Here is a 27,556-nt window from a genome sequence, read left to right as displayed (position 1 = left end):
GAAATAAAATGAGACATTTGCTCATGCACTAACTTTTCAAAAATTTTCATAGGAATTGGCAAAATGGAGATAGGCCGATAATTAGTAGGATCTGTTTTATTGCCACTTTTAAAAATAGGCGAGACCCTTTTAGTCTTCCAACATTTAGGTACATAACCAGTAAATAAAGATTTGTTGAAAAGATATAATAAATAAATGCTTAAAACTGACGAACCTGCTTTTAACAGTCGTGAACCAAGCCTGTAGCTTTATTAAGTTTTAGTGAACTAATTATTTTTTCGACACTTTTGGTCTCAATACGAGCCCACCGAAAATCGTGTCCGCTAACAGGTGGATTAACATTAGTAGTGTCAGAATAAAATTTAGAGGCTAGTTTGGCACCAACACTGACAAAAAATGAATTGAATGTATTGCAAATTTCTTTTTGGGTGAGAAGTTTCTGTACCATCGTTTTGGACTACTCGTTTTATCGAGGTAGTATTGCCTGACTTATCAGGAACCAGTTTTTATAGGGTTTTCCAAAGTTGTATTGGCCGTTTTTGAAAGTCCTGCAAAACGTCATTATAGTACTCGTTTTTGAGTCGATTTTTGAGACCTATCACCTGTTTCCTTTTTTGTTTGAAAGCTTCCTAGTCTATGATGGATTTTGTTTTTGATGCTTTATGTTTAAAGAAGTCTCTTTCTTTGGTGGCTATTATTAATTCATCAGTGACCCATGCCTTAACACGGCTAAAAAATCTATGTGTTTTGAAAGGGGCATGTTTGTCAGCCACTGTTTTAACATTTTTATTCAGTTTCTCACATGGTTCATCAAGGTCATTATAATTATTATAATATGACCAAATGTCTAAATTCCTGAGGTCCTTCAGAAAAGTCTCTTCACTGAAGTTCTTGTAGCTACGAACCTTGCATGTTTTAGGTTCTAATTTTGGCCTTTTGAATTTTCTGATCACATAAACTAAATTGTGATAACTGATGCCCAAATCCATGACACCAGTTTGAGAAATACAAGAACTGTTAGAAAGTATCAAGTCTATAAGAGTGCTACTATTTTCAGTAACACGAGTTGGCTCCGTAATATGTTGTTTTAGGAAAAGAGCGGAGCATAATTCCTTAATTTTGGAGGAAAGAGCATTTTTGAAAGAATGTTACAGTTAAAATCTCCCAAGATAAAAACTTCTTTGTCTTTTGGGAGCTTGTTAAAACACTGTTTAAAATGAGTACACAGGTTTTCGGTACTCTGCAAATCACTACCTCCAGGTGGCCTGTAAACCCCACACACGTAAATAGGTTTAGTTTTTTTCAGGCACACTTTCACCCATAGTGATTCAATATTTTCGAAGTAAAGGTGTTTCAAAAGGTGGCTATCCAAGTTTTCTTTAACAAAAATCAGAACACTCCCACCTCGTCTATTCCGATCATTCCTATAACAAACATAGCCATCAATTTTAACGTCATTGTCAGTGATGGTGTCATCAATTTTGGTTTCACAGATGGAGAATACATCAAGTTTTGTTTGATGTAGCAGAAGTTTAACATAGTCTAGTTTGGATGACAGACCAATAATATTGAGATGGGCCATTTTTAAGCCCTTTCCATTTCTGATTGCCTCAAAATCAAAGTTTTCATCAATAGTAATATTGATGTTGTCCGGAATTTCGTCACCAAATGACTCCTCATTAGCAAAGGGCAAATTACGAGAAAGACAGGGACTGCACACGAAAAACAGTTTATCTTCAGGAGTCTTCATAAATTGTTGATATTTTCTATAAGAAATACGCTCACATTTTTTATGAGCCCATAATCCACACTCGTCACAAGAAAGAGCTTTGTGTGTTTTTGCCACAGGTTTTAAGCATGAAGCACAGGGATACTTAACAGGACCTGGGTTGAGGCAGATGTCCCCTCACAAGAGGATTAAAAAATAGAAATACTTGTGCCTGCCTGGCTTAAGTTTTGATAAAGCCATTAATTTTAATTGGAGAGTGAGCTGGCTTTCAGAAACTCTATTGCAGGCATCAAGTGAAGAGATAGAAAAGAAACTGTTGGGTAAGTTATTTTTGAACGAAGGTTGTGTATTGCTCAAAATACAACGAACACAAAAATCAGTTTTAGCGTAAATGTGGGGTTTCCTACCTGAGTAAAGTTATTTTTAAGTCGTAGGGAGATCATTCTACGGTTATGTGCTCTTCCAAAACTATGTTTGAAGGATCTGAGGCAAGCCCATTTCCTTACGATGTTACACAGAAGCAGCAGCAGGAACCCACGATACAGCAAAGCTACCAAATTAGATGATAGATGGATAAAAAAAAAACTGACTGACTGGGATAAAAACAATTTATTAACAAAAGCAATAATTTAAAAACTAACAAAACAACAAATTAAAGAAATGAAAAGATATAAATGAAGTAAAGACGGCAGTACAAAATGTAAAAATCAAAAACGACTTAGCCGTCAACGCAGGAGCTCTTCAAGCTTTAGTCTTCTTTCTTCTTTCTTCGACTTAGCCCGCCAAGACCGGAGCGTTTTAGATACGTCCGACCTCAACGAGAGCTGAGCACGAATGAATGATAAGAACAGAAGTCATGGGTTAGAGCTAGCCATATGGGATGGGAAGCTGGACTTGGAGGCTAACATTAGCTAGCTAACAGTAGCTAAGACACTTAAACTGGGAACACTTACCTTAAACTAAAGCTATTTATGCTTAGTAAAACACATATAAAGAGAAGCAATAGTAATGTAAAACTAATAACACTATGGTTCAACAAACCAAAGTTTTCCGTTTTTTAGTCAGCAAACAGCTTTATGTAGCATTTTGAATTTTAGGACAATACATTAGTTACGCGCCAGGGCACATAAATTATGCAACAAAACGTAAACAAATATGGCTACATACGCGGTAAAACATAAAACTGTGACTTTTCCTTGGAAATGCGAGTCTGCTTTCTCCACCGACATAAAAAACCAAACGTCTAAAAATATCAAAGTTCTTACTATTTGTGATTTCAAATCCACTTTAAACTCTAGCCTTTGTTTCCCACTTCCAACTTTACTTTACATTTAGCTCCACTTCTCACTTCACTTTTCTACTTCTTCACTTGGTCTCTTTTCCTTTTAAATATATAGCTATGCTTTTTTAAACCACTTTTTTCCTTTCTTTCAAGGTAAAGGGATCGTTCTTCTGTGCTTTTTTTGGTGGCCTTTAATTTCTACTTCTAATTTACTTTACTTCTAGCTCGAGGTAGCTCCACTTTCACTTCCAACTTCACTTTTCTACTTCTTCACTTGGACCTGTGTCTTTTTAAATATGCTTTTTGAACCACTTATTTTACTTTTTTCAAGATCATTCTTTTGTTTGTTTTTTTGGTGGCGAGAGGACACCATTTTTCGAAAGTTAGCCGTTAAATTTATTTCAGCAAATCAAAATGAGTCGTTTTCATCACGTGATGTAAACAAAGTAAACCCGCTAGCAAAATGGACATAATTTTTTCGGCGACTTCAAAGAGAATTTCGGCATCATCAAAGGAAAATGACGATATCAACTTTGCCTGTCACAGACAGACGGACACACTTTGCGTATTATTATATAGACTACTCGATAAGGCCCGTGGAGAAATACACTGAGGCAGAATAAAAATTTTGATAACGTCAGCAACCCATCCACAAAAAAAAATTAGAACCTTGTTTTCACGTTGCCTCTATTGTGGAGAGCTTAAAGCGCTGACCAAGAAAATGTATATCATTATGTGCTTTTGATGGGCGGTTAATGAGATATAAGGGTTTAAAAATTTTGATGACGTCAGCAATGGCCTGCCAAAACCTAAAATTTTTTTTTTAAAAAAGTTTGTATACCTGTTACCTTTATCGTATACATCTTGAAACGCTGATCAAGAAAATGTATAGGATGATGCACTTTTGACAAACGGTTGCAGAGATATTGGGGTTTAAAAGCTTTTTGATGACATCATCAACCTGTTCATTCCGAAACGGATTCGGGAACCCAGGTTTGGGAAACTTACCCAAATTGGTCCCAGGTGGTCCCTAGTTATCTACACGGTGAAAAATCATTGACGTCACCACCTTGTTTCCAAGTTATTTGGCCTCAAAGTTTTAAGTGCACTGTAACGGCTTCATTAATTTAATATAGGATATTGACGTTAAAGTAGTGTTATTGACGTCGCACCGTAACGTCAGAAAATTTAACATATTAGACATGCATTTTTCGGTTACTTTAAAGAAAATTTCGGTAAGATCAAAGGAAAATGGACATATCCACTTTGCCTGTTACAGAGACACAGAACTGGCGTATTATTATATAGACTAGTCGATAAGACCCGTGGAAAAATCCACTGAGGCAGGATAAAAATTTTGATGACGTCAGCAACCTACCATTAATAATTTAGAATTTTTGTTTTCACATTGGATCTATTGTGTAGAGATTAAAGCGCTGATCAAGAAAATGTGTATGATCTTGTTCTTTTGATATGAGCGGTTAATGCGATATAAGGAGAGGTTTAAAAATTTTGCTGACGTCAGCAATGGCCTCATCAAGATCGAAAAATATTTTTATAAATTTGTATACCTATTTCCTTCATCGTATAGCTCTTGAAACGCTGATGAAGAAAATGTATAGAATGATGTTAAGGATGTATTTATATAATTGCAGAGGATCGAAATTCATAAAAAGTAACCAATCAGAAACGAGCTGATAATTACAGTTAATTACGGTAATTAACATTTTCGGACCTAGATAGGTAACTACTTCTTCTGTAGGGCTGGTAACCAAATCTCAGGAAGTTGATACGAGATGCTGCTTATGTGTTTGTTTGTTACGTGCTACACTGTTGATGGTTTCTTTAATCTTCCTGGCCGTTGTTCTGGATTCTCTGTCAATGATTTTCTTCTCATTCCAATTAAACTGATGACTTCTGCTCCAGCTGTGGTCAGCAATTTCGTTTTTCTTCACATCTCCGTTTCTCACTGCGCGCATATGTTCTTACTCGTTGCTTAAACTTTCTTTTTGTTTCGCCTATGTACACTGCATCACAATCTAGCTGCCTATTTTGATAAAAATAAATTCACAAAAAGTTGCAAAGTATCAAATTTTTGTAAATCTTGAAGACTTTTTTCCATCAAAAATTTCTCTCAATGTACGCAAAAAATATCCAATCTGTATTCACATACATACCTGATTCCGTGTTGTAGTAAAAACTTCACTACTTCAATCAGTGAATTCACTGTTATCCGTAGACCTTCATATGTTTGCCATGAGATGAACATATTAGATTTGGCTTGATCCGAAAAATTACCAGGTCTGGTCTCGATAGATTCCTTCCATTGCTCGAAGTACGACAAAAAACTCTCCACCCAAGCAAATCTCTCATCATCTACCGATTCATATGGTCGTAAAAATGGTTTCCGTTTCAATGCATGCTCTGTTGTATTTTTAACATTTAAACAATCAAAGAACTTATCCATTTTCAAACAAAATTCTGCAGTGCCAGAGGCTTCAGCTGGACCAAATTGGTTCAAAACATTTCCAACAGTTTCACTCAATACTTGGGCTGCAAGTCGGACTCTCATGACAGAATATGGTGTAAGATTGACATGATCACCTTTCAATTTTGGCACCAACTTCAAACCACTTTCCAAATCTTCATAATACAAATTTGAAATGTGTGACCAAAGAATAAAACATCCATTATTCCACATGAATCTTGTTGCTCTACCTGAACCAGAATTTGAAAGACAGTTTCTAGTTGTTTTGATAAGATGTGGTGTGTCTGCAAAAAAGTAAATGAAACATTCCCCCTTGCTAAAAACATTTTTTGTACGATAAACGACATCTTTTCCGGTGTTTCTAGTTAAATTCTTGTGCATTCTAAAACATTTACGGTTATATGAAGCACCGTAAGCAGTAGCAGCAATGACTTTCAAATTTATACCTTCAAGGTATACAGCTCTCCAAAATATTGGCATTATTTGGGCAGATGTTGCTCCAGTTGTTGCAAATGTACTATAAGACAATGGGTTGACAATACTTTTGACAAGAAATACCAATACATGAGATGTACAAAGTTAGTATGTATATCCCTAGGTCAACAAAACCTATAAGTTCACCGGTATGTTTATCCCACACTAAATCTTCCTGGATCTTCATTTCATCAAATAAAAGTAAAATATATCTCTCAGGATCAGTAAAATTACCAGTTTTTTGTGCTAACTCTTGAATTATAGCAGAATTGAAACCACGTGTTGGTCTAATGTAATTCTTATAATCTCGAAGTGTACGTAAACTTGGTAGAACTAAAATCCCAGAGCCAGTTTTCGCATCATATCGCAGGTCATTATAAACAGAAGATGACTTTGCGGCTAAGTTAAGACAATATTTTATTACCATGGGATGATAACGAACACTACTAGCACACGAGGAATTAACATAATTTTGTTGTTTCTCCCAAAACAATTTCATAAAATCAGGAACATCTTTTTTGTCAACACCAGAAAATAATGTTTTAAAGTCATTATTCAATTCATTACTAATTGACTGACTTTCTTTTTCCAATGCACTTTTCATTCTGGCCAAATCTTGTTCCAATCTGATAAATGTTATATTCAAAATGTTTTGGGACAACATGTTTCTGAAAGTTTACTTCTTTGTCAGGATCTGGTGTTTCAATACCATGACATATGTTGTAACTATTCAGCTCAGCAATAAGGTTTGACAGGGTGACATTATGAAATGACCGGTCATTCGATAAATAAAATTGACGCTGTTCAGGTAACATCCAACCATAAACTCTTAGAGAATATGATAGTGATGTATCAATAAAAATTTCATACTTCAGTAATACATGACAATCAGAGGTACAAGTTACAGTAATAACATCTTCTTCACATTTGATATTCCAGCAACTAGCCAAAGATAATTTTTTGATTCGATGTGTGAAGTCAAAAAAATCTTTATATACAGACATGGGTGGAGAATTAGGAGGAGATAACTGTTGTAAAACCATAAATTCTTGACGTTTCTGAATTGATGTTGGAGATCTGATGGATGATGTGAAGGTACTGCTAGAGCTCACACTTTTTTCAGGAAGGTTCAGCGTTGGTAAAGCTCCTTCTTTCAATGCTTTTCGTGTTGGATCTAAACAGACATGAGAATATAGCAAGTTGAGTACAGCAGCCCCAGCACAAATGTGCATTTTTGCATGCAAGTCTGTTGGCAGAAGGTTCTTTTGCCTGCAGGGAAACCAAGGAACAGCATAAAAAAGAAAACAAAATAGTTCTACTTACACACATAATAGTCGTCCTCCGTGAAGTGTCTTTCACATATATAGAATTTGCGACTTTGATTGCGATCTCTTAGAGATTGGTCTATCTCTCTGTACTTCGTAATAACATTGATGAGATCTATCTTTTTTTCTTATGACTATGTAATACATAATTGCAAATTGTAACTTTACACATATTTTGAAATTTCTAATTCTTTGAAAAAAGGAACAGTGCATAGAAATTATATATAGCGTATTCAAAAAATCAATAAAAACTGTAGTTTTTCAACTTATTATTTTCGTTACTTTCACATTTGTCTTAGGCTCTATCTATAAAATTGGATCCTGGAGACCCTTTTTTAGATCTTAATTAGATATATGTACACTATAAATGCTTTTAGCCTTCTTCTTCTGTCATTTCCCTTAATCATTAGTTTCAAAATTTGGTTAAAATTCGCTCAAAAGACTTACCCATACATTTTTTGACTTTATAAATCTTGTCCGAAATTTTTCAGCTAAAATAAAAAATAGTATCCGAAAGTTTTTCTACGGAAACATTTTTCCCCAAAAGTTACGTTGTTAATGTACATGACAACGACGATAACAAGTGTCCTCAAGGTTGTGGATACATAAAGATATGCATCCATAAAATCATGTCAAAGTTACTCAGTCAAGCATTATTTCGAGTCTATTTCAAACGGAAAAGGGTTATTCAAGGCTAAACAATATTCTTAGAATTTGATTATTGTGAGCCTGAAAGTGTGCACAAATGTTGTTTTAACAAACAAATCTGTTATTGGTGCATAAATGCATCTGTTTTAAAACCACAAACGATAAGCCTCAATTGTCAATATCATTTTTATGTTTGCTGGTCTTCTGTGCAAAGTCTTTGTAATCAAGTAAGCTCATGGCTTGACCATTTGGAATGATCAAATTTCCACATGACAAAAAAGTTCGTGTTCAGCCAAGATTTTAAATATTTTTTCTCAGTTTATTATTTACATTGAAAACAAATATTATGAAACTGTAAGCTGTATTCTGTGCACATATAACACTTTGATTGGCTAATAAATGTAATAGAACAGTTTGATTGGTTTAAAGAGTTAGACTTCAATGGCGTCATTGATGTGGACGTATTTCCTTATTAGATATTTAAAAGATTTTATGCAACGCAGTCTTCATGCTTCACGATTCTTCTCCTCTACACACACAAAGCAGAGATTTGACAGTAATCGAAATACAACATCTTAAAGTTCTTGGGGCTGATTCAGTATTGACTTAAAAGTTTATTTTTAACTTATTTTCATTAAAAAGTTATTTTAAGCTCAGCTTTTGTGATATGAAAATAAACACGGTCATTTTACTCACAAAGACAAACGAGTATCAATTTAACACCTGGTTTATACGTGCAGAGAAGAAATTTATAAAAAATATAACGAAACACGTCACGAATTTCCTTTCCAAACAGCTTATTTTATAAACGTGTGTTGTTCGATGTATGCGAAAGTGTTTTATTTCTGATGTAACTTTATTACGCATGTTTCTCTTGTGAGATATGATTGTAAAATATTGACGAACATGACGAGTTGTCATAAGCTCCTCATTACATTGATTTTTTTCACCTAAATGTCATTTTAGGCCAAAATTGTTCCGAAAATTAAAACTACTTTATTTTCGACAAAATTTGACAAAGTTACCAAAAAGATTACGCCGCACATGATGGTGACATCAAAATTTTGCTTTTTGTCACTTAAATGACATTTTAGGTCAAAATTGTTCCGAAAATAAAAAATTACTTTATTTTCGACAAAATTTGACAAAGTTAACAAAAAAAGCATGCTGAACATGATGGTGACATCAAAATGTTAACTTTCAACTATGAATGATAGGCTGTATTTTTTCTTTTTTCTAGTAATATGGTTTTTTTAACTAAAGCTATTTCCTTTTTCGAACAATTAAGATCGTATATTATTTTTCTTTATTTTGCTTTTTCTAACTGAGTGACTTTCTTATATCCAGTTTGTTGTTGTTGTTGTTGTTGTTGTTTTTTTTGTTCTTTTTTTTTTTGGGGGGGGGTTACTGAATTACTGAATTTCAAAAATTTTAGGTGGAGCTTGTGGTCTTTCTTCTTCCTGTCAGTCAGTTTACTCCAGACTGACCTAACGAAAATTGAAATTTTGAGGAACTTTCTATCAAACTTTGTTGGCGAGCTAGTTTACGTATATTATACGTCTTGTTATTACTATTTAGCGAACCAACTTACCTCAATTTGAGCCAACGACCTCTGTTATCATCGGATAATATAAACGCCTTTATACTCTTTCTAACAAATTATGAATTCGATTTTTTCTTTTCCTACAAAGCTGGACAATTTTTCGCCAATCTAGGGAAATTGAAATGAGAACATTTTTAATGCGTGTTACAAAATGAGAAACATCCTGCTACTTTGTCGTTGCGCGTAAGTACAGATTATTAGCCTGAAATGTGTCAGTTAGCATTATGTCCTCTAAGAATAACTTAATGGCTTGTCAAAGCTATAATTTAAGACGTTAACGCTAAAAATTCAAAAGGTTGGACAAGATAATGTTGGCATTTCGCCCAGATATGTGGTGTGGTTATGGAAATTAGAAAAAACAAACATTTAATTTTTTTTTCTATATGCACACGAAACAGTTTTGAGTGTTGTCTTTCATCAATTTGGAATGTAAATACAGCAACTGCAAGTGGAAACCGGTTTATGTTGTTATTAGTTAATCGTTAGTATATAAAAACCAGCCTTGTTTGAGGTGTTGAAAGTCAAATATTTGGTTTTGTTCACGAATGTTTAAAATAATTTGAAAAAGTTTAGAAGAGATTATTAAAATATTGTTGTGTTTTACGTATTTCAAAACTAGTGGAAATATAAAAATGGCGCTGGAACCAAATCCGATACATGGAACTAACGAAAGAATATCCAGGGCAGCCATTGAAGTTTCATTCGATGAGAATTTTGACGATATTTACAACAGAAGATTCAAAAAGTATTGCTTATTACTGGCTAAGGTATATAATTTTTTTATTTATTCTAGATCAGGTCAGAAATACATACAGTCTATGCGATCCATGTGACATTAATATCACTTTTGTCTTGTGTTTCATATTTCTCAGTCAAAGAATTCATAATAAAGCTAAAAATTAACATAACAATTAATATTGGTAGAGCAATTTCTCTATAAAATCCTTTGGATTTGGAAAAAAAATATGGTGGTTGCTTTATGCTCACGTAATATTTAAGTCATGCAGGGTTCTAAATTTTGGTTTTAGTATCAACCGCACCTCAAAACGCCAAACATTTTAAAATAATTGTGTTCAAATGGCACATCTTTCAAGAGAGCATTGTATATTTCTGTTAGATTTTATCAAAAACTAAACATTTTTTTTAATCAATACATGTTTCGACACGTTCTATTTCATATTCAGTCATAGAATCGTGTTAAAGGTAAAAATAAAAAGTTATTATCTGTTTCAATTCCTGGCATAAACAAATCTTGTCACAAAGAACATTAAAAGTTAATAATTTAACCAAATGTCTATTTGATGTTGATGCGTCGTGTAAAAAACTGTTTATAACAATTGATAAATGATCTTAATACAATCTGACTGTATGAAGCTCTCTCTCCATATATATGTTTATAAGCTTCACTGCACTGCACATCACACTTAGGTGGAGGATTTTTTGGAGTTGCATTATATGCTAATGAGTCGGCTTTTTTATTGTGAAAGCGTATAACACGTGTGTTGTCACTTCCTGGAATGTTTTATTAGAAGTCTCCTAGATAGTTTTGTTTTGGTTATACTAAGACGCATCACATAACAACCTTTTAAACTTCTAACGTGTGCATAGATAAAACATTGGAGTACTTTGCGTATTTTTTAATAAATTATGTTTTTCATGATTGTAATTTTTAGATTCACTATTCAATTTGTTATGGGCGCAATTACATACAAACCCCCCCCAGAAAATTTTATTTTTCAAACTAACAAGTAGGCTAAAGAACATATTTTTATGCGCCAAATGAATTTCCATTTCTTTCATGCAGCCATAAAAACAAAAAAGAGACTGTGATGAATTAAAAACTTGAGACAGAAAAAGTTTATGCTACGGATAAATAATAATAACTGCTCTGGCAAATCTGGACCCTTATTGTCTGTGTTTACAAAAGCGCAACGAAGTTGATTTATAAGATTAGCGACACAATATTCAAATACTTCAGATTGTAAGAAAATTTGACAAGCAATTTATTTTAAGTTAATATTTTGCTTATAGAAAAATGAAATCATAACATTTGTGATTCTTTGCGTTTTCCTATTAATTTCAAAATCATTTTACAAAGCTATTAACCATTCGGTTTGATTATTTTTACTAGCGAACCTAAAAGTAATTTTTATTCTGTTTTATGTAGAGAATAAATACCTTCTTCACCGTTGAAGCAGTGAGGAGAACTAAAATTAGGGAAAAATTCCATTTTTTAAAAAATATACATCGCTGGCACTTTACACTTTCATTTTCTGTTAAACTACTGAGCATATTTCGGATCCATGACGTCATAAAGATTATGTGATTTTTTATTTATTTATACAAAGTATCGGTTTGTTGCTGACGCATGTTTACGTTTTCTCTCTAACCCTATTTATGCAAAGATCAACCTAGCATACTTTCAATAACAACATTAAAGACGATCAGTTTCGTCCTGTGAGTCAATTTGATTCGCATATTTACCGTGTAGTGGACAATGACAAAATCTATGATCATGCGATAAAAACTGAGCAAAATTCCAGTGTAGAAAAACACCATTTTTGATGACTGAGAAATAAAAAAAAATCACAAAAATACTCTCAACTGTCCTTAGAACGTCATAGACTGTTATCCCCCATAATTGGCTTACCACATGCGTGTCCCTTAAAGTTGCAACAAGTTTCTATACGCTCTTAAAGACAGTTCGTGAGCAAGTTTCTACTGCTGTGGGATATGTCACTATTTCTTTGCTGGCGTAAATTTACGTCGATGACATTTACTTCATTCGTAGAAATTTTGCGAGTGCGGTTTTGCGGAGAGATGCTTTCGAAAATGTGGTTTTACATGTAGAAGCTTTCGCTAGAGTGGTTTCGCAAGTCGCAACTCTAACATAATTTTTATCTTTGAAAATAGATACTCGAGTGTGTACTGCAAAAGCAATGAATTTTCTTGAATTTTTCTGCACTGTGTTAACTTACAAAGATATGCAAGGCTTACAAATTTTCTATGCGATAAATATTTGACACAGCGTAACTCATTTGGAAATAGCGCCATTATGAATAAACTATATAAATGGTAAAAATGTTTGGCGCATTTTACAAAAACTTTGTAAACACTTTTCGTGAAAGGTCTGTCCTTCGTCCTATATATACTAGAGCAGATATCCTGGGGTAGGAGTGAGTTTAACCAGCTCAGATAAATTTTGAATGGCTCAAGTTATGTTAGTGAAACTTGAAAGTACAGAGTATGGCACAAAAGACACTGACTAACGGATTTAATTTTTAGAACATGAGTTTTTATCGTTCGCCACTGTGTATCGACTAGATTGGTTTGCACATGAATTATGTGCACTAAACTATCCTATGCCATTAAAAATAATTCCTTTCGACACAATACAGAAGGTGAGTATGCTAAAGAATAACGGTCTTTCATGAAAACACATTTAGCAACACGGTTCCTAAAGAAAAAAATGATAAAATTCACTAGTTTTAAATTGGTGTTAGAATCCAGCCACTTCCAGTTTATAAATCGGGTTAACGCTGCGTCAATGTCCATGGTCTGTTCCATAGAATGTCTTGGCCAAGTGCCTTATCTGTTAGTAAAACGATCCTTCTGAATACCACTCATCCATTTTGAAGAGATATTTTCAAACGCTTCTGTTTGTATATGTCTTGGAAATTATAGTTTTAATTTTTGTGAAATACAAATCGTTTATTGGGATGTGATCAATAGTTTTATGATAATTTTGGAAACAAACATACTAAGTTATCAAGATAAAAAAACCATTTGTGGAAATGACGTCAATATATACTCAACATAATAAAAAGCTGAGAAAGTTCCAAGGGAATACTTTCAATAAAGTTGCTTTAAACGATTGTTGGATAAGTAACAACTCGTTAAATCTTAGCGATAACCCAAAATAGTCACTAGTTTAAATTCCGCCCGGTCCAAGTTTTCACTTTTATTTTTGAAACATGGATTAAGAACAAAAAAAGTATAAAAGCAAAATCTAGCAACACCTGTTGATATTACATTTCTTTCGTCTGATTTTGCTTTTTCCGGAATATGTTAAAATTAATCGTTGCATATTTTCAGCGGTTAAATATTTCAAGTATGATGTCAACCCCGCCTTGGTGTCTCTTTTTTGCATATCAGACAGCGAGACGAAAGTTCATCAATAAGTGCAGCGCGATAAGAGACAAATAGCCCTTGGAACGAGGTTGTTATAGTCCTGTCGTTGTCAAGACCACCGGCGCAAACTGGTGGTGAAAATTTTGATGCATATGAGTTGAATCAAAATTTTTATCAAAACTGAAAAGAAAAAAAAAAGAAAAAAATCGATTTTGATGAATTTTGATGAAGTTTGTTCTCGAACAAACTTTTTATCAAAATAGATTTTAGATTTTGATGCATTTGAGTTGATTTCATCAAAATTTATTTCTTATCCACCGCGTTGAGTGCAAAAATATGTAAGATGGAGTGTCTTTCGAATGTTTTACATTCGAAAATTCGAAAGATAAAAACAAAACAATTAAATTTTACTACAGCTTTATTGTCAAAAGCAGTCATGTCGTCTTCAGATAACGTGATTGTGGAAATCCAAGAAATCCTATCAGTAATGGGAATTCATTTAGAAAGAAAAATGACCTGAAAAAAAAAATCCCTCATTTGGTCTTCTTTTCACCCAATTTCGAGTTGGTCATCGAGTAGGCTTTTCGTCGCCTGAATCAACGAGCTCACTCAACAAAACCAAAGTGGCTAGCTCCGCCATCTTAAATTTTAAAAAGAATGAAACACCAATATTCCAATGTTTTTATCAGACTCATTTTGATGACATTGCAAATGACAAATTCGATTTCAACAAAATTTCGGATTTTGATCAAAATCTCATCAAAATCGAGTATCTTGATTTTGATGAGATTTTGATGCATTTGCGCCGGCCTATCTTAATTTACTGTAAGTGATAGTCGGTAGCACTCCAAGTTTCTAAACGAAATGAACTCGATTAAAGGAGGATATTTTTGTGGTGATGAAACAGCCTCATAGAAAATGTTATGAAATGGTTCTTGTAAAATTTTAACCTTTTGTTAATAAACTGGATCTTTCAAAAAACCGGAAATTTAATCGTGTTAACAAAAGTTGAACGAAGTTTGGTGTCGTATTTTGGGAGCATCAAAGGAAGATTTATTTCAATAGACTGGACTCCTAGCACTAACAACATTCAACTGTATTACGTAAAGCAGTAGCTTTTATAAGAGAGTATCAGAATCCAAGCAAAACACAAAAACAGTTTCAGAAGTGCGTACTTTGAGATATCCAATATTGGAATTGAGCACATGCTACTGTAGATATCATTTCCAAATAAATCTTAATTTTTGCAGATTGTATATTTTTATTTTTTTAGGAAAAAGAACTACTGCGACGTATGGTAAGATAATTCTGCAATTTTTTTTATTCATAATATAATAGAGAAAGTAAGAAGGATTTGAAAATTTTATAAAGAACACGAATGTCTTACTTTTCATCGCGATTAGATTTTAGACATTACATTTTTTTCAAATCCAATAATCGACATGAGGGTATCTCAAAAGAAGTCACTCTAAAAAAACACGTTTTATATTAAAAAGAAGTCTAGGTTTCTTAATTATTCGTGATTTAGGTTTAAAAGCTTCTTTAAAAGGGTGTCTTATCAAACATTAAGTATTTAGATTGCAAGCATCATTTATTTTTCTTAACATGTATGCATACTTAAAAAACTAGTGCCATTTGCGGTTAATGCTTTCTTTGAAATAAAAGGGGATGGGTTGGGGTGGAGGTAAGGGTGTTCTCTGTATTTTAACTTTCAATTATTCTTATGTGCTGGTTTTACTTCTCACTTATACTTTTAGGGAAAAGTTCGAGTACGAAGTTCTACTGTGGGACCAAAAGGTGTGTATTTTAGAAGCTCAGTTTTTATTTCTTTTTATAAAACAATTTAACATTATGTAAAAGATATTTGAAACTCTGTAACAGCTATCACTTAAACAAAAACTTTAAATAAGAAGAAAAATAGACACAATTCTATTTTGTATTTTGTAAACGTATATTCGACATTTTATTATGCGTATACATGCGTCTTTATTTTCATTTGTTTGTTTTTACAATATTTTTTCTTTTTTTTTTTAAACTGGGTCAATAAATATAAATTTTTATGTTTTTAAAAAGCAGTGGTTGTTTCACTGTGTCTGGTATTCCTTGTGATAGAACAAGCAAAATGATCCTCACTCAATGGGATTCGGCTTCTATGAAGACAAAGGGTAACTGATCACATCAGAGTGAAGATCACCCTTTTTCTCACGCATATTATGACAACAGACAAATGTTCATTTCTCTTATCAGCCATCAATCCACTAAAAAATTAAAAAATGATTTTGCTTCACGTCCATTACCACCCAGGTGCTAAATACAAGGGGCGTGAAGTAACTCAATGATGCGTGGAGCTGACGCCCGTTTCTTTTCTTTCTTATTAAACGCATATGCTTTTTTCACTTTCACGTTTCGATAACGTCAAACTGGGGGATTACACAGCCTAAAAAATGCTTCTGTTCAGAAACCCAAAAACTTTATGTTCGCGTTTTGAGTTTAAAATTGCCAGACTTGCCTGATCTATTATTGGAATAGCAAATATTAGTTATGCCACATGGAAATAGAAACAGGAAGCAATTTCTTCGTTAACTAAAGTCATCTAAGAGACGTTAGTAAAATCTTTTAAAAACACATGTTAAAATTATATTTTTAATTTATAAAGTAGCACGAAGCTTTTCGTAACTGAGTTGAGGACTTGAAAATGTAACTCAGCTACGAAAAGCTTCGTGCTACTTTATAAATTAAAAATAAAATTTTAACATGTGTTTTTAAAACTTTTCTTATTTATTTGTTGGCTGATTTATCATAATGTTAGTAAAATCAATACAGTATTACGTGCTAGCACAAAAGGTCATATTACTGGTGGTTTATGGTATATTATGTATCTTTGAATTAAAAAATGTCAACTCACAAAATCACCAATAGGCTCAAACAATAATTTTTCAAACCTTGTTGAGAAAATAATTAGTACTTCACTTAAGTCTGATTTTGCAAGGTGTAAGGTTCTAAATGATTATTGGTTTTGTTTGATCACAGGTGGATTTTATCATTTTTCTACTGCAAAACGTGTTACTTAAAATTTTAAGGAAACGATTCCAAGAAATCTTGTTAAATCATGTTCCCATGTTTCTCTCCTTTTCTACAGAAAATGATTCATCACCATTGGGTGAAATAACAGAGAACAACAATACGGAAGATCCACTTCAAACGCGACCGTTACTTACCGACGGCCGACGTGCAAGCTCTCTAAAAGACATGCGACATTTAACGCCTCCGAGGGCCACATTAACGTCTTGCCGTCGTTTGTCAACGAGTTATGAAGAACTGGATCCGCTGCCATTTAACGAAAAAGTAGGCGAAGAAAATTACCCACAATCCGTTAGGCATTCGTCAACAATAAGTCGGAGAAAACCGGCAATCCCTCATTCTCACAGCTGCGAAGGAATATCCTCAAACGATCAAGAAAAACCTGTCAGATTAAAACACGCGGAAAGTTTCGACGACGTGGCTGTTGGTCAAATGCTTGCACAAATGGTTAATCCTGACAGCAACGGCTTACGTAGTTACGACAGAGATTCGTTAAAGACGTCATCATCAAGAGATCTAACAGACCGGAATGTCAGAGACGTTGTGAAGGAATCTAAGGTATGGCTATCAAGTTGGAGAATAATATAAAAAGAAAGCAATTGAGATTTCAGTTTTTATATACATTGTTTGCACTTCTTCTTGTCAGACGAGTATTCACCTGCTTATTTGGTTTGTTGTTTTTTAAGTTTGCTAATGTGTTTATCTGCAAAACACGTCAAGTAAAAATGCTATAAAAAAAGACATATTTTAAGACTTTAACACTTTTTCAAAGCTAGCAAAATAGTAGTCACTGTGAGCCGCTTTTAGCTTTTAACTGTATCCTTCCTTATGTTTGAAAGTGTGCTCTAACTTTCTTTTACAAATTTTTCCACAAAAAGGTCTTCTACAACATTCTTTAGACATTACGCTCTTCCAGTCCATCATTAGAACGCAGGCTAGCTCAAGCACGCTTAAAAGCTATAAAACGAGACGAAACAATGCGCAGACTGGATGACGACTTTACTCGAGCAAGAGAGATCATGAACAGATACAAATCAACCGAGTCGTTAAATGGAGGTTTGTCAGCAGAAGAAGAGGACGATAAAAGAAGAACCTGGAGCAAATGACGAAATAAGAAAATTTTCTGCTCATCAGAGTATCGTTTAACAGACTTTATAAGTTTTTGCATTAGCTATAATACGAATTCAGTCTATAAGCTTTCAGGTTTTTTTAAGAAAATCACATTCTGAAATAAGGAGAATTTGCAGATAATTGAAAAAACTTCTTTGTTTTGCAGTATGCTCTGTTGGCGTGAAAAGAGGCCAACGTTAAACAGGAAAGCACATGGTTGCTGATCAAGCTTTTCGCCTGCGTCTAAAAAGCCTCCTAACATAAGCATTTGAACAAAGTACGTGGTTCCTTAATAAAAAAAGGTATATTAAACAACTCAAAAATTAGAAATGTATAAATTACTAGAAACTAATATATCTTACATCTTTTATTAGCATTTTTATTTCTTTTTACTTATTTTCAAAGAATACTTGTGCTAACCTGTACTAAAAAAGTAAACAAGTATCTTAATTTTAAAGGAGAGGCGAACAAAAAATTATTTTTTAGCAAGATGAAAAAATTTATAGATTTCTTAATTCTAAAATCTACTAAGATAACTACTCTAATAAGAAATAAATATTTTTCACAACTAAGTATCCATATATCTTCCTGGCAACAATTTTGCAGAATTTCTATGGCTCTATGGGGTTGAAATAAGTAGGTTCATTTTGGATGTACTTACCAGTACACGTCAAGAATAAGAGCTTTGACTGAAGATAACCAAGAATATTTTGCGTACTATAGTAGTAACAGCTTTTTATAACCTTCGTTTAAACTTCTTTGAACAAGAAATATCTGTCATAACCAACAACAATATTTTTTTCATGTTTTGAGTCCCTCTTCCACAACATTACTACCAACTTCGAAAGATGAAGTTTGTTATGATGAAATTGCGCCAAATCTGAATAAATATACAGACCGGACATATTCAACGACAAATCAAACGCACAATATGGAGGCTACATCTATATATTTACGAATCTTTATTTTCCCTATCATTTTTACTCACAAATTTGTTCAGTAAGTTCAGCATGTTGTTCAACATTTTTGCTATTTTGATCTTTAACTTTACCTTGTTTAATTATTTTGTGCGTATTGACTCGTGATCATCACAATAAGAAGAAATATATTCCATTGTTTTTTCATTTAGTCCCCGTTTAGCAAATGTGTAAAAATACTCAATTATAAATAATTCAGCACTCACAAAGATGTAAACAAAACTGGTATTTGTAACAGACTGATTCATATTTTAGGTCTAGTGCGTTGTCGTTCTGCAAAGTTTTAGGTTAAAATACCTTCTGCAAAACTCTGCAAAAATTTTCATTCTTGGTCTTTGTTTCAAGACTTTCTTTTTTTTATGATGGCTGTAACATGTAAATTAATTTATTTTGACGGTCTGCTCCATAATAAATCAATCGGTCAAGCCAGTCGGTCTGGTCTTCAAAATCAACATCAACAACAATCAAATCATGAATTCTTATTCAGCAGCCTTGCCGTGTGCAGTTCGCCTTGCTAATGTTAACACGTTTTACCCGACCTCTTGAACCGACCTCTGTTTAACAATATTGCTTTTACTAGCCGGGAAACCCGGCGTCAAACCACCGGGTTAAGCCACAAGTAAAGGTGTGACCCGGTGTTGAACACTTTCTGGAGCGCTTAATAACAGCCGTAAACTGTGCCAAACGCTCAGATGGAGTGCTTTAGTACAGGTATGCAGTATGTCGTAAATTGAGTGAAACGCATACACCATAATATTTTTAAAAAAGATAACTTTCCCGCAATGATAGCTTAAATAAAAACAGAGTTTAAAAACCGTTGTTACTGTACAATAGAAAAACGATCAGTCAGTATTACTTTATTTTGTGGAATAAAATTTTGTTAAAGTTAAAAATTTATTCGTGACACCGGCCTGATCGCTTAGTACAGTTAAACAGTGTTGCACAGCATATAGGGATAATACCGTTTTAAAATTTTTTTCTCGCTGACTCCCAGGACAGTTTAAAAATTAATTGTCACAGTGGGCTGACCTTAGTATATAAACCGTGTTGCACATGCACATAGGCGTAACAGCCTTTTACAATAAAATAGTCTGTTTTTAAAACTGGACTAACCGCTTAGTATAGTTGAGCAGAGTTCAACAGGCATAATATCCTTTTCCAGAAAAACTTCATTGCAACACAGTTTAAATAAAAACACATGGAACAGCCTGTCGTTACCCATCCTAAAATAATCGCTCAGCCATTTTATTTGTAGAAAACGTTTTCAGGGAAATAATAAAAGATGTAGCTACCTAGCTAATTGCATTTAGCATAAGAATTATTGCTTAAGAATATTGTTGTAGCCACACTGCATCATCTTTATATATACTCTCACTTTTCAGCCAAAGATATGAGCTAGCTAAATGGCTACATCCTCGATAAAAATCTCTTTTACCAAATAGAATAGTAATAAGTAAGGCTCTAGCTAACTACCTAGCTAGCCTTAAAAATATTCGTTCCTAGCCAAAAATCCTAAAACTGGTGCGTTTAAGATCTGTATGTAGCTAAAAAACGTGACAATACTTTATCTTAACACTTTAGAACATAAAAAACAAGTATTGCAACAATAAAGAGCTTATAGAAGACAAAAATGTGAAAAAGATCTACAAACAACACTTACCACCATCATTTTAAAAACTAAAATGGCCGTCATGTTTTGTTCCTCATGTTTTTTCTTTGGCATGCCCAGGCCGCGACAATCTTGGATTTGTTTCAGTAAAACCGTCCTATTTGTTTTCTGTGGCTCCTGAGCGGAATCGGCGATTAAAGTCACGGGCGTAAATTATTATTAAAAATGGTGTATTAAAATAATGTATTCATTTTAATCTTGAATTAAGGCTAAAATACACGGTAAGTTTAAACGGACCGTTTAGTTGTAAGAAAAAAACTTATAAGTTTCGTTGCAGGTAATATACCTGTCTACACGCTAAGATAAAAAGTATAATTTTTTAAAAAACTCTCTTTTTACAATAAATACCAATAATAAATACTGTTGCGGGGATTGTTATAGCAGCAGCAGGGCAAATGCTGAAAAAAAGCGGTTATGATTTAAAATTAAAAAAAATATGAAAAATATGCTCAAATCTTTAGTTTAAACAACAGCTCATTAGCTCGTCCAACTTTTATAAAACTTATAAAACCGAAAAAGGTTGTGCATCTTTGCTGTTTAAATATACCGCGCATATACCGTTCACTGTTGCGACTGTTACATATTGTTGAAGTAATTACTTTTCCAAGATACCTGAAATAAAAACAGAAATTACAAACTGTTGCAACTTTATCATAGCAAAAGCAATCGATGAATATTATTTTATTTTGCGGCATAATTTATTGCAAAAGTTAAAAAAACATAATCGTGAGACTGGGCTGAGCGCTTAATACAGTAAAATGGTGTTGCACAGGCGTATATAAATAATATCCTTTTTCTCGCAGACTCTGTTTAAAAAAACACATGAACAATTAAACATAGTTGAATTGACACATAGACAATAGTACCCTTTTCCAAAAAACGTTTATCGCAAATTCGGTTTAAATAAAAACACAAGAAACAGTTTGTCGTTACCCGCCCAGTTAAAAGTATCACTCGGCCATTTAATTTTGCAGAATAGGTTTAAAGTCATGATACTAACAATGGGTGAAGCTACCTAACTGCATTTAGCATAAGAATTCGTTGTAGCTAGGTAAAAACTGTATTTGACTATACTTTCACTTTTTAGTCAGAGGTAGCTAAAAGAGGAGCCAGCTAGCTAGGTAGACCCAACTTCAACATAAAAATAAATAGCAATAAACCAAACTAAATTAAACATTAAAAGAATAGGGATACATGAAGATACCATGCCTTTAAAAGCAGGATGCTGCCTTAAAATCTACGTTTTTAGCTAGCTAGAAACTTAAAATTGATTTGTTTAAGATTTATACATGGCTAAAAAACGTGATGAAATATTCAACTTAACATGTAAAAACACACAGAAAATAAATATTTTTATAGATACAAAGTATTCGGAGGGAAAAGTATCGAAAGGAGACCTGCAAACCTCACAACATCACTTCCAAACCAAAAATGGCCTTCAATCATGTTATCGTTGTTTATCCGATTCTGGCGTGATTCTGAAATTATTCCGAAATTAACCTGCGTTCAACCGAAAAATGGAGGTCCGTAAAATACGGGCCCCGAGATCATTTTCCAAAAAAAACAACCAAAAGCAACCATTTTGAACACACAAAATACGGCTATTATAATAGAGAATACCGTCTTTTACTTTTTGCTGGATTTAAGTCATATTAGTAGGCGGTTTAGGGCCGATTCCACCCTGCAATTTTTCGAATATAGCGCAGGAAGCTCAGAAGAATTGATAAGACTATTTTCGTGTTTATTAAATTTGCGTCCCTGCAACGTCGATGCAACGTCGTGCTGTATAAATCTGACGTCGGAAATTGCGACCTCTAACCGACGTCAGTTTAAAAAAGAAATGCAACGTCGAAATCGTGATCCAGTTGGAAAGAGCTTTCCAACTGACACAAAGACGTCTCCATTACGTCAAAAAGACGTCCTTCTATGACCAGGTAAAACGTTATTACGACGACATGTATTTGCTATAATTTCAATAAACGACGACGTCATTTACTGACGTCATAAAGACGTCTTTAAAAGGCATCATATGTGACGTTTTCAAGACGTTCCAATGAACTTAATGTTAAGTTTAAAAATTGCTAATCACTGCAGGGTCGCGGGTGATTCAGTGATGCCAGAAAGCTTCATTTTTTCAAACACTTTTTTACCTTTCAGGCCGTGCATTAAATAATTTGGCAACACTTCATCAGTGCTTAACTAAAAATTATACAGTAATTGATATAAAGAATTTCAAAATTTATAAATAAATTATATTTCAAATGCTGCCTTGTTCTCCGAATCTGCAAAATTCAGTCTATACAAATATATTCGGGTTAATTACAGTGTGAAAGTAATTCTGATGGTCGCTCTGACGTCCCTACCATCGAGTGTTGATGACGGCTTCAACACTTAAAAAATGATTCATGTGAGATGAATTATGTTAAGTTGCGTTGCAGACAATACAAGTCCTTTGGCATTCATTTTTAATCAATTTTTTCCGGATAGATAAACTGCGATGAGTTTTGGAAAAAGTGTATTTGCAGATAAAAGTTAATTCTCCTTAAATTAGCAATGCCTTAATGACCCATCGCAACGATACCTAATGAGTTTTCATAAAAGTAATCAGAAACATGCGGGCCAAATTTTTAGGTCTCATACCTCCTAGAGCGCCAGATATTTGATATTACTCTTAAATTTTTTATTCCTCTATAATCAGTAAAATATAACTTTTGTTAGCACTATGCTCAGAACTTGGAACTTGCAACTATTTCATCACAAAGAGTCATTCTAGAAAAGTTTTGAAACATTATAACCTGTTCAAATTTTCGGTCGGTCCTAATTTTTAGGCATTATGTCATAAGATACTTTTATTAAACTACCACAGACTTTAAACAGAATCTTAAAATTCGTTCTAGAACTGGATCAGAGCCCGAAAGAATCCTGACATTGAGAAAGCTTACAGAAGTTATTGAGAGGTCAGGGGGTTAGGGTACGCAGAAATAAAATGAAATATTATTAGTTCTTTAAACTTGCGACCTTCCGACTTTTTTTTAGTTTCCAATTCTTCTTATTTGTACATACCTCTTTCTTCTCAGAACATCTGAGTTTTAGCTGTGAACGTACTCCTAGTAATATTTTAACTGAATATACGAAAAAAGTAAATACACTTTGTGAATTGAGCCTCCCGAGCATAATGTTTTTTTACAGAGCACAATCATTAGAAAAATTTCAGAATTATATATTTGGCATAGTTTGGGAATGTAAATAATTTTTTTTATGTAATACGACCTAGAGCAATGCTGTGAAGTGATCAGAAAAGCCCTTGCATTTTAACACTTTAATACTAAGAACAAGGAGTGTAAAGTTCAACTTGTCAAACACACTAAGAAAGTTAATTAGTTAATGTATATCTTTATTCTGAAATCACATATGTGTAAAATGTGTGTTTTAAATACTGCTTAAACTACCCTTGTTGTCTCACTTCTCTCACTTCTTTCATTCCGACGAAAAATATTTTTTACCGTTTTTGTTTCTCAAAAATCACGTGCGTGGATTGAGCGAAAACATTTTTAAAATGTTTGCTATGAAATGACAACAACAACAATAACAGAAAATGATGTCGATCGAAGATGTTGGACTTTATTTGGAATGTAGCCAAACCCACTAACGTCAGCAGGTCAACCAGTTTCTAGACTCTGCCTGTGTTTTTGTAGATAAAGCGCTCACTATTGCTGTTGCTTCAACTGCTATATTACAGCTAGCTAACTTAGAAAGTCAACAACATCGCTATTGTGACAGTGACAAACATTTTTAACCAGTTAGCTTGCTATCTAGCTAAAAATGTTAGTAGTGAAAGCGCCTTAAGGATACATGATAACACCTATTACCCATATGGAGATACTGACTAATTTTTTCTAAACTTCGAAAAAAAATATAAGAAGGAATATACTTTCTGAAAGCCAGATAAATTTTCCATCGAATAGTGTTATTTTGTCATCAAATAATGAGCTTGGAAGACGTAAAGGCCAGGATACACTTGTATAATATCATTAAATATTAAGTAGATATACAATAGGTAAACATAGGTTATTGAGATTTATTAACCCGAGGTGATTTATATTCAACGACGCGCAGCGGAGTTGAATATAATATCACCGAGGGTTAATAAATCCAATAACCTATGTTTACCTATTGTATATATGTTTTATTATATACCCAAAAGAGATTGTTATAATTAATATTACTTATTTTGTTTTGTGTTTGTTTTGTTTTCGTTTCATTATCACAGTTAATTACGATAAAAATTAATGAGGCGGAAAGGATAAAATCAAAACATGCGTTTACGAATGTTTTGTCAAAACTATTGTTACGTCACAAGCATTGAATAATACGGGTGGAATACGATTATTTATTCAATGGCTGTTTTTGCTTACGGGTATATAATAAATTCTATAATACAGTTATAATTTTTCTACAATATACTTATAATTTGTTAAAATATCGTTATAATTTCATTTAATTTCATACCATCGTTGCCACAACAACGCTAGCAGATAATAGATCTATTGTCACACAAACTAACTAGGCATTCGAAACCAGATCACCACCAATATTATTAAAATCAAACTCGTTTGATTTTATTCAAGTATTATAGCCATGCAGCAAATTACGAGGTTATGACGCACATGCCAGGTGTTAAAATTATACATATTATAGCTATATTATAAGAAATTATAACCATATTTTAAACATATTTTAAGAAATTGATATTATAAGTAATATTTCAGTTATATTGTACAAGTGTATCAGGCCCTTAAAATATATTCGAACAACTTTTTCAAGTTCTGGTTCCGGAGCATAAAAGGTACATCATTTAAAGCATACCGTATAAAAAAATCACACAATTCAAATCTATTTCATTGAGTACTAAGACGTTGTCTCGGTTTTGTTTTTTAAGGTCTAGTTTCGAATTTCTAGCTTCGTGCTTTTTTGTTGTACCCTTTAAGCAGACAGTGTGTGAGAGTATGCTGCGACCTTAGAATCCCGCTCACTGCCAGGCAGTATGTTAGTGATGAACAAAGCAGTTCTTCTTCCATGTGACCTACACGGATTATACTCGTCCAACGATCGGAGGTCCGATCGGTGTTAAACATTTCCTGTTGAGAATTAAAAATACGCTCACTGTCAGGCAGTATGTTTGTGATGAATAAAGTAATTCTTCTTCAATATAAATTAAATTTTATTGAAGAAACTGAGAAAAAAATGTTGGTAATTATACATTTCCTCCTGTTAAAAATTTATATTATATTTAAATTAAAAAGATTTTCAATGATATAAAAATAAAAATTTTGTTTCATGTGTATTTAACACCAATAGCACTTTAAAGCACCTTAACGCTGTTAACACTATTAGTGTGAAAAAAGCCTAAAAAGTGTAAAATGATGGTGTTGATGTGGCTGGTTTTAGCGAAGCTGTAAATCTAGCTATAAGTGATTATTAGAAGCTGTTAATGTTGTAAAAGTTGTTGAAATTGTACAAGGTCATTATTAACTCAGTCTCGCTGATTTAAAAGTTTTTTTGTCACATTTTGTGACTGCAATAAAAAGAAAATTGCGACAAACCGCACAATTGATTGCTGGTACAATAATTGGGAAGTTATCCTTTTTTTTCTAAAACAATATTATAACTTCCGACAACAAAAAAAGATATAATAACTGCCAGGTAATCACAATGCGCAAGACTGTGTGTCTGATTTAACAATTTTCCGTCGAAGGATGAAAAGTCAACCAATTTGGACATTTAAGGCATTCTTCTTTTTTCCCTAGATTCAATTTCCCGAAACTTTTTACTTGCATTGTTTATGATTGCTGCGAACCATGTTATTCTAAAATAGATTAGCTTAAGAAAGACAAGACATTCCAAACAAGTCTGAGCTGTAATGTGAGAGTAAAGCGGTATTGTAACTGGCTAATAAATTATATATGTTTGACATATATTTTGTAACAGCAGCTTGCTAGCTAGTCAACAGAAGTGAACATATTTTTAAGGGAGTGGTAAAGTTTACATTGGGGCGTACATCGTCGTGCATTTTTCAGTGAGGTATTATAGTTAAAATTCTAATTGATTATACCACTTTGTAAGGAGAGATGATTGGGTGAAAAATAGTGAAAAAATCGCCGATACAGTACCTTTTAAATCGAATCAATAGCTTACATTATCTTATTTTCAGTGCCGTCGGAAGCTTAGCTCTCCTCCCTAACCAGTAATAAAAGGTAAAAGAAAGAAAATAGTTGTTTTCAACCTCTAACCCGCCCTACATAACTGCCTAAGAAAAATTTTCGACATCTTTCGGCTGTGGACTATTTGTCAGGTGATGTTTTTTTTGACATGCCGAAAAATGGCTAAAAAAACAGTCATGTTTAAAAATTAAGTACAAGATTGGAGCGAAACATTTAATTTCTGTTATCAATCATAATTATAATAATTTATATTTCGTATAGTGTTCAAAACACCAAACTGAATAAACAAAACAATATATATAACCCTTTATACCTTGGCAAAACTTTAAATACAACACCTCAAGATATTGACTGACCATGATTTTTTTAAAAAAATATACAAATGCCTAGATATCTTTCCAATCTCTTTCAAATAGCTTAAAAAGGGCGACGCAAGTAAAATAAACACAAGGAATCTTTAAGAACAAAAAAAATAATTCGGCTTCCCATTTGGCGGTTCAAGGAAACATTCAAAACAAACATCATACATTGTAAATATTTTTTTCCTGAAGGTGAAATAATTCTTCTTATAAAAAAACGTGCCAACACTTAAATTGTTTCAATAACCAACACATTTTTGTAAAATAATTCTAACAAAACTTCAAACGAAATTTTGTTCCTAGCAACAAAACGCCTCAAATTGTGACGTTACAATAGACATATCAGGTTGTTGCTATAGGAACTCTCACAGTAAGTTAATTCTATGTTAGATATGCTACAAACGCTTTAGAAATCGATAGAAATTAAGCGATCTGATTGGCTCTTTTGGTTGGATTTCT

General features: G+C 33.2%; 2 protein-coding genes across 3 annotated transcripts; one reads left to right on the top strand and one right to left on the bottom strand.

Moving 5' to 3' along the window:
* Positions 1 to 3,953: 3,953 nt before the first annotated feature.
* On the bottom strand, positions 3,954 to 12,209 carry LOC130648185 (uncharacterized). Of its 2 annotated transcripts, XM_057454223.1 has the most exons (4): positions 9,538 to 12,209; positions 7,297 to 7,789; positions 5,189 to 7,147; positions 3,954 to 5,058 (listed from the first exon to the last, which is right to left on the bottom strand). In XM_057454223.1, exons 3-4 carry the CDS (start codon positions 5,977 to 5,979, stop codon positions 4,944 to 4,946), a joined length of 906 nt encoding a protein of 301 aa, XP_057310206.1. In that variant the 5' UTR covers positions 5,980 to 7,147; positions 7,297 to 7,789; positions 9,538 to 12,209; the 3' UTR covers positions 3,954 to 4,943. The 2 variants fall into 2 exon arrangements, with proteins under 2 accessions (XP_057310206.1, XP_057310205.1); XM_057454222.1 differs by having other exon boundaries at positions 7,297 to 12,209.
* Positions 10,080 to 18,241, top strand: LOC130648183 (uncharacterized). The gene is made up of 5 exons (XM_057454221.1): positions 10,080 to 10,316; positions 14,954 to 14,977; positions 15,438 to 15,477; positions 16,820 to 17,319; positions 17,661 to 18,241. Exons 1-5 carry the CDS (start codon positions 10,182 to 10,184, stop codon positions 17,865 to 17,867), a joined length of 906 nt encoding a protein of 301 aa, XP_057310204.1. The 5' UTR covers positions 10,080 to 10,181; the 3' UTR covers positions 17,868 to 18,241.
* The last annotated feature ends 9,315 nt before the right edge of the window (positions 18,242 to 27,556 follow it).

This window comes from Hydractinia symbiolongicarpus, chromosome 6, assembly GCF_029227915.1.
Source record: "Hydractinia symbiolongicarpus strain clone_291-10 chromosome 6, HSymV2.1, whole genome shotgun sequence".
Lineage (NCBI taxonomy): Eukaryota > Metazoa > Cnidaria > Hydrozoa > Anthoathecata > Hydractiniidae > Hydractinia > Hydractinia symbiolongicarpus.
The sequence above is the reverse complement of the archived record's forward strand: the minus strand, read 5'-3'. Positions and strand labels throughout refer to the sequence as shown.